Below are 12,333 nucleotides of genomic sequence, written 5' to 3'. Positions count from 1 at the left end.
AGCTGTTTCTCCAAGACAACTTGATTCCTTTCAGTGGGAAATGGTTAGTGATTTATTTTTAAACATAAACAGCCAAAACTCACCAGACATTTGAGGAAGGCCTCTAAAGTCAAGGAGAAAGATAAAAACAAACAAGCAAACAGAATGAAGGAAGCTGTAAGAACAGGGATAATTCAAGACATACAAGAAAACACTTTTGAAATTAATTTTAAAAACTAATTAGTTTTCTGAGATATAAAATTATTTTGTTTATAAAACAAACAAAAAATGAAAATTTAAAGAGTGGGCAAATAAAAATTGAATCGAAGGATTAGAAGATAAAGTTGAAGAAAAATCTCTCAGAAATTTAAACAACAACAAAAAACAAGAAATGAAAAGCAGGAGAGAAATAAAATAACGGAAAACTAGAGGATCAGTGCACAAGGAACAGTGGATTGGATTAATAAGCGTTACTAAAAAGAGAACAGAGGAAAAGATAAGGAAGACATTAAGGATGAAATACCATAAGAAAATTTGCCAAAACAGAGGATGAGTCTTCACATTGAAAGGGTTGACTGAGTTCCCAAGAGAGACCTGCACTAAGGCACATCAGTGTGAAATTCAGTATACTGTTATCAAAAAGATGATTTGAAAAGTTTCTAGCATTCTTTTCTAAAGGAAAAAAAGAAAAAGGTCACTACAAACGATGGGGACTGAGAATTACACCAGACTTCTCAATAGCAACACTGGAATCTAGAAGACAAAGGAGAAATAAATGTCTTTAAAATTCTGAGTGAAAATTATTTTCACCTTAGAATTCTATACCAAAACAAGTATGAAGATAGAATGAATCAGACATGCAAGAATTTTAAAAAATTGATCTACCATGTTCCTTTTCATAGGAAGGTACTGAAGATGTGTTCTACCAAAATAAGCCAATAATTCAAGAAAGAGAGAAACATGGGACTCAGCAAACAGGAGAGGAGAGGAGGTAAGTCCCAGGTTAACAGCCAAACAGGAGGACCAGTCCATCCTGGGGCAGGAGGAAGACAGTGGGAACTAATAGGTTCTCTGAACCATCTGTGTGTACAGTTAGCAAGTAATACTGAGAGAGAATGATGGACATTTGGGAAAATTCAGTGATAGGTACATTACAAAACAAGCCAATGAAGAAAATCGAGACAACTATTCAGCCCAGGAGAAACAAAAAGTTGGTCAAGAATGGAAACCTTGTCAGAACAGGCATATTTCATTGATTCTCAGAGGCGTATGTTTTCACATTTTACTGAGTCTGAAATCAGGCCATGGCTTTCTATCAAAGACATTTTACAGTCACCATTGGCAGACTGCAGTCTTGATGGAGTTGTCTCTAACTGTACAGGCATGAACTTGGTCATTATTCCTGGTGTGCTCATCCAGCAACAGCAAGCCACTGACATTTCAGTTCACAAACCATTTAAGGATCATATGAGGAGGGACTATGAGCCTTGGTTTGTCAGAAACCTTCTGTGGAGAGCTGCTGATAAGATCAAGAAAGCACCAGCTCAACCTGTCAAGTGGGGGCAATAACTTGGAAGAAAATTCTGGAAACCAAAGAGAAATATTCTTGAAGAATTGCTGCATCATGGGCTTCCTGGGCAGTTCATAAAACGATGGTCTAAAACAAGCAAACAAAACAACAAAAAATGAGCACTGATGACGGAATAGAAAAGTAACTCAGAAGAGATGAACACTCTGAATTCAAAGAAGGTTTAAAAATACTTAATAAATTTTGCTTACATTTTTCTTTATTGTATGCATAAAATTAATGTATGATTAAATGTATATCTAAGTAAAAATACTTCCAATAAGCTTACATTAAAAATTTAAGTAATAAAGGAATTTGCCAGCATGTTTTCCTTCTTAATGATTCATATTACAATCAATGGTGTCCTACATTCAGTCAAATCTAGGGTTCTAGTTGGTAGTAGTGAATAATTTTCACAACGATATAAATAATGGTGTTGATTTTAAAGCATTAGATAATATATTAAAATATTAAATAATTTATATTACCTAATTATAATAGGAGAACAGGGAGAGGAGAGGGGTGGGGGAGAATGGAGATGGGTAAGTGGAAAAAAAATATTCACCTCCATAACAGGAAGTCAGAAGATGAAGTCTGAGATTGATACATATTTTTGAGAAATTGGATTTTTAAAAACATGTATAGAAAAATCAGTTCAGTTCAGTTCAGTCACTCAGTTGTGTCCAACTCCTTGTGACCCCATGGACTGCAGCACGCCAGGTCTCCCTGTCCATCACCAACTCCCGGAGTGGAGTTTACCAAACTCATGTCCATTGAGTCGGTGATGCCATCCAACCATCTCACCCTCTGTTGACCCTTTCTCCTCCTGCCTTCAATCTTTCCCAGCATCAGGGTCTTTTCAAATGAGTCAGCTCTTCACATCAGGTGGCCAAAGTATTGGAGTTTCAGCTTCAACATCAATCCTTCCAATGAGTATTCAGGACTGATCTCTCCTTTAGAATGGACTGGTTGGATCTCCTTGCAGTCCAAGGGACTCTCAAGAGTCTTCTCCAACACCACAGTTCAAAAGCATCAATTCTTTGACGCTTATCTTTCTTTATATAGAAAAATAAAAGAGTCTAAAATAATTGTCCTTGGGAAATGGGATTGGTGTGTGAGAGGAGTTGTTCCTGGAGTCTTTTAAATTATTTTTTCATACTATTTAACTTTTTCAACTCTGTGCATCATTACTTTGATAAAAATAATTTTTGAAATAAAATAAAAATAAATAAAATGACTCAAGCCAGTTCTGTGCTGTAATCATTATAAATATACACATTCTTTTCAGGCCATATGTTCTAACTTTTGGTTTGAGAAACCTACTCACAGTGAGAGGCTGCACGATGTAACAGAGAGAGCTTAGTTCCAGTTGTCTGGGTTTGCATCTTGGGTTTGTTGCTTACTAGCTTTGTGACCTTGGGAAAACTGTTCAGTCTTTCTGAGCTTCATTTGCCTCACCTGTACAATGAAGAGAGAGGTGTATCAAGTGTCTGTCCCAGTGCTCAGCTCCATGTGACTTTGTCTAACACCTTTTGATTGTACACACCTGTCCCCCATGAGTCCCCAACCCTCACAGTGGGATTCCCATCCCCTTAGAAATAAAGTTGGCCCTTTTGAAATGTCCCTGTGCTCAGGGACCCCATGAAGCCCCTTTGTCCACACTGTCCCCTGCAGCACAGTCCCACTGTCCAGACTTTTAGGCCTGGACATCTGCAGTGTATGTGGGTCTTTGCGCTTCTCTGCCCCTAGAGGCCCTGAGTTTGCTTATGTCCCTCTTTCCTCTCACATCAGGCTCAGTTTGGGAGCTGATGGGTGCTGAGTATGACAATGACTCCCTTGTTCCTATCCAGGTGAAGCCCACGACTCTGTGTCCAGATGCCAGGGGTCATTTGCCTTTCTCCAAGGAAAGTCTGGGAGCAGAGGCCTGAGCTCCAGGCATGGCGTGGCAGAATAAGCCCAGCCTGGTCATCGATCTGATAGGGGCACAACCAAACTTGCCACCTAGCTCCCAAATCTGGGGTCGGCCAAAGTCAGCTCTCCGTCTGCCCAGGGGTGCTGGGGCTGCGACTTTGGACAGCAGAGAACAGCTCTGCCACTCTAGCTCCTGCCACCCCTGCCCCTCCCACATCCTAGGCCCTGGGAATTCAGTAGACAGTGACCGCAAGCCTAGAAGGCTTCTGCTAGAAATTAAAAGCAGGTGGTTTTTGTTTTTTGGTTTTTTTTCTTTTTGCTCGTTTGCATGGAGGAGCTGCTTGTTTAGGGCTCCCTCTCCCAGGACAGGTAGGCAGTTCATGTTTATACATGTGACCCAGAAATATGTAATGAACCACACTCCGGGGCTGACATTGCCTGGATGTGAAGGGTATTTTTCCTCCCCAGTTGCTCTTCAGTGGCTGGGAGGAGTTTCAGGAAGTACAGGCGGAGTAGATTCAGGGGAAGGAGGCCTCCTGGGTGGGGACAGCTCTGTCCTCATGCCAAGGGCACTTGAGAACACGAAATGTCCTCTGGGTCCCTGAATGGAAGCTGTGTCCCCCAAACATCATTCCACAATAGAGCATGAGCGATGCTACAGGGAAACAAGCTGCCTGCACAGAGGTGGGCGGAGGGTAGCAAGTGAAAAAGGGGAAGTGAGACAGTGGGATAAAGAGGGAAAAAGCACACTTAGCTTTTGAACCAGGAACGGGGGTTCCAGTCTCTGTCTCCCACATCCCAGCAGCAAGTCATAGAGGACTTTGCAGGGTTGCAGTGGGAAGGTGACATCGTTCTTCTGTAGCTAAGGTTGGCAGCCCTTCTGCTTCCCATTCATTTAAGGAACATCTAGTATATAACTGAGGCATGTTTCCTGTCTCCTGCTCAGGGCCTGGGGTGGGACTGAGGGTCCTCTTTGGCTACTCGCATCTCCCCAGCTGACCTCGGGGAGGAAGGGCGGGGGAGGCCCCAGGCCAGAGCCACATGGGGATGATGGGGGATGAAGGGGTTGTTACTTCAGGCCTCCTCAACCCGAGCAGGTGTGGAGGGTGTTGGGCCAAGAGGATGTCTCTGGGTAAGGAGGTCTGGCAGCCCTGCTGGCCCGCAAGGATGCTGTGAGAGGAACCTTACCCTGCAGGCCATGGCTGGCCATCTCCCAGCTCTCTGTCTCCTCCAGCCCGGCCAAAACTGCCTGCCCTGGCTGCGAGTGACACAGCTGTGTGATGTCTGTGTGCTCCTCCCACAGGCCACAGAGTGGGCCTCCAACGAGGACACGCGCCGCTCCTGCCAAAGCAAAGGGAAGACCGAGGTAGGTGGCCTTGGTAGGCAGGGGCCTGGCTTGGAGCTGGCAGGAGGCCCATGGTGGCAGGGACAGAGGGTCACTGTGTGGGCACGAGGCCACCTGCACGGGAGACCCAGCCTGAATGAGCCAGGGGCTCCTGGTGTAGTCAAGAAGGCAGCCTGAGCATCTGAGTGGGCGGTGAGACAGAGAGCTGGCCTGGGAGGGAGGGGTGGGGGAGGGGGACAGTCACAGATGCTCCCTCCACTTTGGAGTGGGGTGCATCGGGGGCAGAGCAATGCTCTCGAATATTTGTGGCACAGTGGAGTGAGGGAAAGACACCTGGCTCTGCAGTGGAGAGCTTGTCCCTCTATTGCTTCCCCTTTCTTGCTTCAGGAGGAGTGTCAGAACTACGTGCGAGTCCTGATTGTCACTGGCCGGAAAGTGTTCATGTGTGGGACCAATGCCTTTTCCCCAGTGTGCTCCAGCAGACAGGTGGGGGCTGCGTGGGGTCGGGCAGACAGAGGGGGACACCAAGAGGTTCTCTCACTCAGGCACACAGCCTCAGATGGAGCTTCCAGTTCAGCACATAAACCAAAACAAAAAGGATGCCCAATTAGATTTGAATTTCAGATTAAAAACAGACAGTATTTTAGTATAAATATGTCCCATGCAAGATTTAGGATATACTTATGCTAAAAAACTATTCATTGTTCATCAAAATTCAACCTCACCTTGGAGGGTCCTAACTCTGGGAACAGCCTCTGCCCTCCATGATAACTGCTCCCTCAGAGGGACTGTGGGGGGCGATGAGAAGGAGGTGGAGGGAAGGAGAGGTCCAGAGAGACCAGGGACCCAGGAGAAAGCAAATTCCAGGGAAAGAACAGGCAGCCCCAAGGTCTCAGGAAAATAGCCCCATCTCCCCATTGTCCCAGGTGGGGAACCTCAGCCGGACGGTGGAGAAGATCAATGGTGTGGCCCGCTGCCCCTATGACCCACGCCACAACTCCACTGCCGTCATCTCCTCTCAGGGGGAGCTCTATGCTGCCACAGTCATCGACTTCTCAGGTCGGGACCCTGCTATCTATCGCAGCCTGGGCAGCCGGCCACCACTTCGCACTGCCCAGTATAACTCCAAGTGGCTTAATGGTAAGGAGACCCAGCCCTAGGGCTCCCCTGGTTCTAACCCAGCCAGCCCACCCTTAGTTTCCTTTTTGCCCAACCAAAGTGGGCAGACACTTGCGCAAGGACCACAGCAAGTCAGAGATGGACTCTGGATGAAATCATGGATGTCCTGAGGACCCAGAGCAGATGGAGGGCAGACTGTGAGGGGAGAGAGAGTTAGGAATTGATGAAGAGGAAAGGTTACAGGAAAGAAGAGATTGAGGGATGGTATTAGGAGTTTCTTGCCCTTTGGAGTTGAATCCCTGATTCTCCACTGATGAGCTGTGTGACCTTGAGCAAATGCTTGACTTCTCTGTGCCACAGTGGTCTCATCTATAATATGGGGACAATCATAGTATGTACCTCATAGCTTGTTAAGAGGATCCAATGGGCTAATCCATATAAAGTACTTACAGCAGTGTCTGGAGCACGGTGAGTGCTCAGTCATGCATGTTAACTATCATTGTAACTGCACTTTGTGTTGGGGGTGGGAACAGGGTTAGCGCCCCCAGGTCACCAAGCTGGCGGGGGGGTGTAGGATGCCCATCTAAGGAAGTGGAAGTGGTCGAGTGCTCCCAGCTCTGTCTTCTTCCTCGTGGCCTGACCCACCTCTTGTTCCTCTTCTGTCCCCAGAGCCAAACTTTGTTGCAGCCTATGATATCGGGCTGTTTGCGTACTTCTTCCTGCGGGAGAACGCAGTGGAGCACGACTGTGGACGCACCGTGTACTCTCGGGTGGCCCGCGTGTGCAAGAACGATGTGGGGGGCCGCTTCCTGCTGGAGGACACTTGGACCACGTTCATGAAGGCCCGGCTCAACTGCTCCCGCCCGGGCGAGGTCCCCTTCTACTACAACGAGCTGCAGAGCGCCTTCCATCTGCCCGAGCAGGACCTCATCTACGGGGTCTTCACCACCAACGTGTGAGTCCTTGCCTTCCCCCCATACCCTCCCCTGGATGTCAGGGACCGGCTCTGACCTGCCTTCACAGCCTGGTGGCCTTGGGCAAGTCCCTGTCTTCGTTTCTCTTTCTGTAAAATGGGGATGGCCGTGCCTTCTGCCCTGGGTCCTTTGAGGATTTTGTGGCTCACTGCCTTTAGGGAGGTGAGCACTTGTTCTGGGTCGCTGTGACAGGCAGGCCTAGGCCAGATGTGAGGAAAATAAAAGGAGCTGGATTGTGACTCCATGAAAGAAGAACTTGCTGGGGATGAAAGTGCAGCAGGCTGCCTTTGATGAGGGGGTGACAGCCCTGGGAGGGTCCTCCAGCTGCCCACAGGAGACGCTCAGAGAGGACTCTACCCTTCCAACTTCAGAACTCCATGATCCCACTAAATCTAACCAGCAGAGTCTTGTCACAATCCTGACTGCCCAGGAAAACACAGGCTGGGAATTAGAAGGGTAACCCCCCACTGAGATCATGAGTCTGTCCTCCACTGCCTCCTTCTGTGTATAGGCTGATCCATTCAGGTGACTTTTGTACAGAGAATGCTGAATGGGCAGCAAAGACTGAGAAACGAATTTGCTGTCCAGCATGCTGAGGAGAGTTCCCAGTAAGGACATCAGAAACAGAGAGTGGTGTTTGGTACCTAGGGCCCAGCTAGCAGCACTGGATGAGAGCCAGATTAGCCACAGAATGGATGGTTTAGGGGATGGACAGGGGGAGGGGAAAGCAGGGAAGCTGGAGCAGAGAAGCCTTCCAAGCTAAGGGACAGACATGCGACACAGCCATGTGGTATGAGCTTGGAGCTGACAGCTGGGACTTAGTGACCAGTCCACTGTCAGCAGTAGAAGGTAGGCAGCTGTGAGCAAAGGGCAGGAGTCACTGGAAAGGCATCAAGGGAAAATAGCAATGTTAGTATAAACTGCAAATTGTTCATGTATTGTGTGCCTTCTCCGTGGCCCGGGTTCTTGTCAAGTGGAGGTGAGGGTGGGAGACATGCCAGTGAGCAAGAGCAGGCCTGACTCTGCCCATAAGGATCTTGCATTCTCGAGAGGGTCATTATTAAATGCCCAGTTTGAACTGCAAGAAAATCTCCAGAGGAAAAGGGCAACGTGCAGAGAAGCTATGATCACTATGGAGGGGTGATGATCAGGGAAGGCTTCCTGTAGGAAGTGATATCTACAGGGTGACTGGGAAATAACTAAAGGACAGGAGCATTCCAGCCTGAGGGAACAATATGCACAAAGTTTTGAGGTGGGAAAAAAATGTTTGAGGAACTGAGAGGAGCCCTGTGTGGCAGGAACCTGGTGGGTGAGGAGGAGAAAGACACGAGAGTTGGCTGAAGGGCAGGCACGGGCGGATTATAGACGGGAGGGCCTTGTAGACTTCTTTAAGGGTTTTGATCTTTATCCTAAGGGTAAGGAGAAGTTGCTGGAGGGTTTGAAGCAGGACAAGGGCTAGCTCAGATGTGCATTTGGCAAGTCACTCCAGTTGCCGCGTGCAGGATGGATTAGAGGAAACTGGACACGCTGCAGGGACAGTATGGTGTCCTGGCAGAGAGTGGGGGCTGCGACCAGGCAGAGGGGGAGTGAAAGGCACATATTTGGGAGAGGGGCTAAGTGCAGAGAACAGCCTGGTAACATTTGGTGTACTGGTATCCTCTCTCCAAACTGTCCACATCAGACTCAGAGAAACATTTGTTTCCATGACTGAAAGGGATCTGAGAGGTCACCTGGCTGCAGGTGTTGAGCTGCAGCATAGAACACTGGTTTGGTAACCAGGTTGTTGTTTTTATTTTCATAATAAAATAATAAAACAGAATTGACAGAAAAAAATATCAGAGTATAATGTATTTAGTAAGGTGATACATTGTTTCATGAAAATGCATTGCGAATGTGTGTGTCTAATAGTATGTGTGTGTCATACTGAGTTATCATATAAAATGTATTTCTTACGGTGGACCATGAACTAAAATGTTCGAAAACCATTGACTTTATTTGCCCTCCCACTGAATAAAGGAAGGGGATGAGAAGCGCAGAAGGATCCACCAGTTTTTCTCATCCATGGGTCCTTTTTTCCTAGAGGGTTTCCAGAGGGTAAGGACCACGTCTCCTCCTTCTGTGAGAGCCCCGTGATACAGAAGGCCCCAGACTCATCATAGGTGTTTAGTAAGCCCTGGAGCTGTGCCACACTGACTTGACAGCTGGAGGTTGGATTTAGGGGAGGGTGCTGAGGCCTCCAGAGAAGGCAGCATCCCGCCATCTCCTGCCTTTCAGAAACAGCATCGCTGCGTCTGCTGTCTGCGCCTTCAATCTCAGTGCCATCTCCCAGGCTTTCAATGGCCCGTTTCGCTACCAGGAGAACCCCAGGGCTGCCTGGCTCCCCATCGCCAACCCCATCCCCAATTTCCAGGTACCGCTTCTTCTCTCCTTCCCCTCCCATCACATACCACCCTCCCCCAGACTATCAGCCACAAGCTGATGCCCAACTACTTAGTGTAACCGCCAAATGTGTCCCTGCTGGTCTATGCCCATCTGTGGGGTCTGCAGGGGTTCCCTAAGAGGGTGGTAACCTCAAGACTGTGGAGTGAGAAAGGAAGAGTGGATGGGATGCAGAGCAAGGGGGCCTGGTCTGAGCCATCTCTAAATGTGACCCCTCCCCTCCTGAGAGGGAGGGAGGTCGGACCTCAACCCTCCTCAGTATAGGGGGCCGGGGGTGGGGGGCACACTCACAAGCTGTCTGGCCAGGAGTTTGCTCTCAGTCTACCCAGCATGGGTAGTGATGCCCAGAAGGTCTCTGAGTCAGAGCCTAGACTTGGTGGTATGAGCATCCCCAGTGTGTGATGGAGAAGCAGGAAGAGCCACAGGACAAAGAAAAATACAGATGGTTGACTTTCATATCCATCCAACTTCCTGCCCAGGACACAGAATGGAGCAGGGAAAGACCTCAGGCTTTTCAGTCATAGAGTCCTGACCCAGATCTAGCCCTGTCTATGTGTGACCTTGGGCAAGTCACTCAACCTCCTTGAGTCTTTACCCTGATCTGGCACATTGGGATAATACCACCAACCTCATAGACACATTGGAGGATTGACATGCGCCTGACCAGGGTCCGTAGAATGATATGCACCTGACGTGCTCAGTAAATGACAGTTGCCTTCCAGCTTTGGTTTAGAAGGCGTAAGAACCTTGAGATGAGAGGGACAGGGAGAGGGAAGGCGGGGCTTGGCCCAGTGTGGGGGAGGGGCACCGACAGCGACAGCATGAAATAACAGGACACTTGTTATCCACACTCATAGGATCAGCTTTTGGATAATCAAGCCCCTTTTTCATCTCCCTGCCCTCTCCACCCCTGGTAGGTCTCTCCTCCCCCATTTTCTCAGCTTCACTGTCCCTTAGTTCCCAAAGATGAGGTATCTTCCTGGAAGAGGGTGCAGGACCCTTAGCGGGGATGTTGGGGGTGGGGAGCAGGGGTTGGAGAATCAAGGACTGGGTAGTGAGGAAGAAGGAGGGGACCCGGGATCACGGCAGCCCGGCAGCTGCGCACGCGTGACCCGGCTCCCTGCCGCAGTGCGGCACCCTGCCGGAGGTGGGCCCCAATGAGAACCTGACGGAGCGCAGCCTGCAGGACGCACAGCGCCTGTTCCTGATGAGCGAGGCTGTGCAGCCGGTGACACCGGAGCCTTGCGTCACCCAAGACAGCGTGCGCTTCTCACACCTCGTGGTGGACCTTGTGCAGGCCAAGGATACGCTCTACCACGTGCTCTACATCGGCACCGGTGAGGCCGCCCCGCCCCGCCTGTGCCCCGGGTGGGAGGGGGTGGAGGGGTGGGGGACTGGGCTGCGAGGTTCCGGGGCCACCCTGAGGTTCAAGGCCACCCTGATCTGGCCTCTCCAGAGTCGGGCACCATCCTGAAGGCACTGTCCACGACGAGCCGCAGCCTCCGCGGTTGCTACCTGGAGGAGCTGCACGTGCTGCCCCCCGGGCGCCGGGAGCCACTGCGCAGCCTGCGCATCGTGCACAGCGCCCGCGCGCTCTTCGTGGGGTTGAGCGACGGTGTGCTGCGCGTCCCGCTGGAGAGGTGCGCCGCCTACCGCAGCCAGGGGTGAGTGGGCACCGCGCCACGGCGGGCGGGCTGGCGGGCCGGATTCCCGGCGCCGATCTTTGTCGATCTCACTGGGAAGTGGAGATCCAACAGATGGAGCTTCGGAGTCAAGGTACCCCTGGGGTGGCATCCTGACGCAGTCACGGATGGTGTGCCTTTGGACAAGTCACTTCTCGGAGCCCTGGCTTCCTCCTCATAAATCTCTGCAGGGTTTTTGTGAAGGCTGGTTGGGATAATCTGCGCAAACCACTTACACTCTCCCTAGGGGGAGGATGTGTTGAGCACAAGGTGGTGGCTGTTGTTATCCCTGTTGTCAAGCCCATAGTGAAGGCCTGGCGGCCATCTCCACCCGATTTATTCTCAGTCCCTTCAGTTCAGAGAGGGGGCTTTATCTTTGAAACCACAGTGCTTACTACCCAGATGTGAGGGCAGATGGGAGGCTATGCTCCCCAAGCTTGCCCTTCTAACTTCCCCACTTAGAAGAGGCAGAGAGATCTGGCGTGGGTAGGGTGGAGGTGAGGAGCCAAGTGGAGATCCGACATCCCAGCTGCTTCTGCCATCAGTTCTCCAAACTTGAGCTTCTAGTGGATCCACAAATTTGACAACAGTGACGCTGGCATTTAAGGGGAAACAAAACCTGTCCCAAAGCCAAATGCAGATGTATCTCAGACTCCTAACCACTGGAGGCTACCCTGAGCTGCTCCCCACCCCCATTATGGAGATAATAAAAAATTGCCTGCAGCTGGTATAGCCAAGGCCCCGTGGGCTCCTGTGGCCTTTGCAACACAGGGACCTCCTGGCTGTGCCCATCTGTTCTCAAGATTTGGGAGACAAATGGCATGCCTGCTGCCAACGGTTGTTTTCCAGTCCCGGCGGAGGGTGCTAGGAACTGAGGATGGGCCTGGGGGGCTGGGGAGGAGGCTGGAAGGTCATGGGTTGACAGGGGGTGGGGCTGGGGGTGGGCTGGGAGTGGAAGGCAGTGGGCAAACACCCAAACTTCCCTCAGTCCTAATGCAGGGTTCCATCAGCAAAGCACCAAATGTGCTAAGCCCTCCCATGCTCAGAGTTTTTTGCGGGCTGTCGGCGTGAGAAGAGGGAGGCCAGATGAAACAGGCCTGGAACACTCTCGTTTCTCTTAGGGCTCTGGTTGGTGAGAGAAGCCTTGACATTAATCTGACTGACGTGTGGGCAGAGACTGGGGTATAATGCAAGGGGCTTGAGTGGTGGAATTGGATACACCTGGGGCTCCACTGAAGCGTCAGCTATACCAGCTGTATGATCTTGAGCAAGTTACTGAACCTTTTGAACTTTGGCTTTCTCAGTGGGAAAATAGGG

At 50.2% G+C, this 12,333-nt stretch overlaps 1 protein-coding gene across 2 annotated transcripts in view; it reads left to right on the top strand.

The window, feature by feature from the left end:
• Positions 1 to 12,333, top strand: part of SEMA5B (semaphorin 5B) — a 124,010-nt gene that overhangs the window by 100,201 nt on the left and 11,476 nt on the right. For both annotated transcript variants that reach the window (XM_061407069.1, XM_061406987.1), the window contains 7 exons: positions 4,761 to 4,823; positions 5,190 to 5,288; positions 5,729 to 5,942; positions 6,591 to 6,876; positions 9,170 to 9,305; positions 10,464 to 10,671; positions 10,791 to 10,998. In XM_061407069.1, the coding sequence (XP_061263053.1) occupies positions 4,761 to 4,823; positions 5,190 to 5,288; positions 5,729 to 5,942; positions 6,591 to 6,876; positions 9,170 to 9,305; positions 10,464 to 10,671; positions 10,791 to 10,998 (1,214 nt within the window). The remainder of the gene's footprint in view (positions 1 to 4,760; positions 4,824 to 5,189; positions 5,289 to 5,728; positions 5,943 to 6,590; positions 6,877 to 9,169; positions 9,306 to 10,463; positions 10,672 to 10,790; positions 10,999 to 12,333) is intronic.

The sequence above is a fragment of the Bos javanicus genome, chromosome 1, assembly GCF_032452875.1.
Source record: "Bos javanicus breed banteng chromosome 1, ARS-OSU_banteng_1.0, whole genome shotgun sequence".
NCBI classification, from domain to species: Eukaryota; Metazoa; Chordata; class Mammalia; order Artiodactyla; family Bovidae; genus Bos; species Bos javanicus.
Note: the sequence above shows the minus strand (reverse complement) of the source record. Positions and strands in the feature narration are given on the sequence as shown.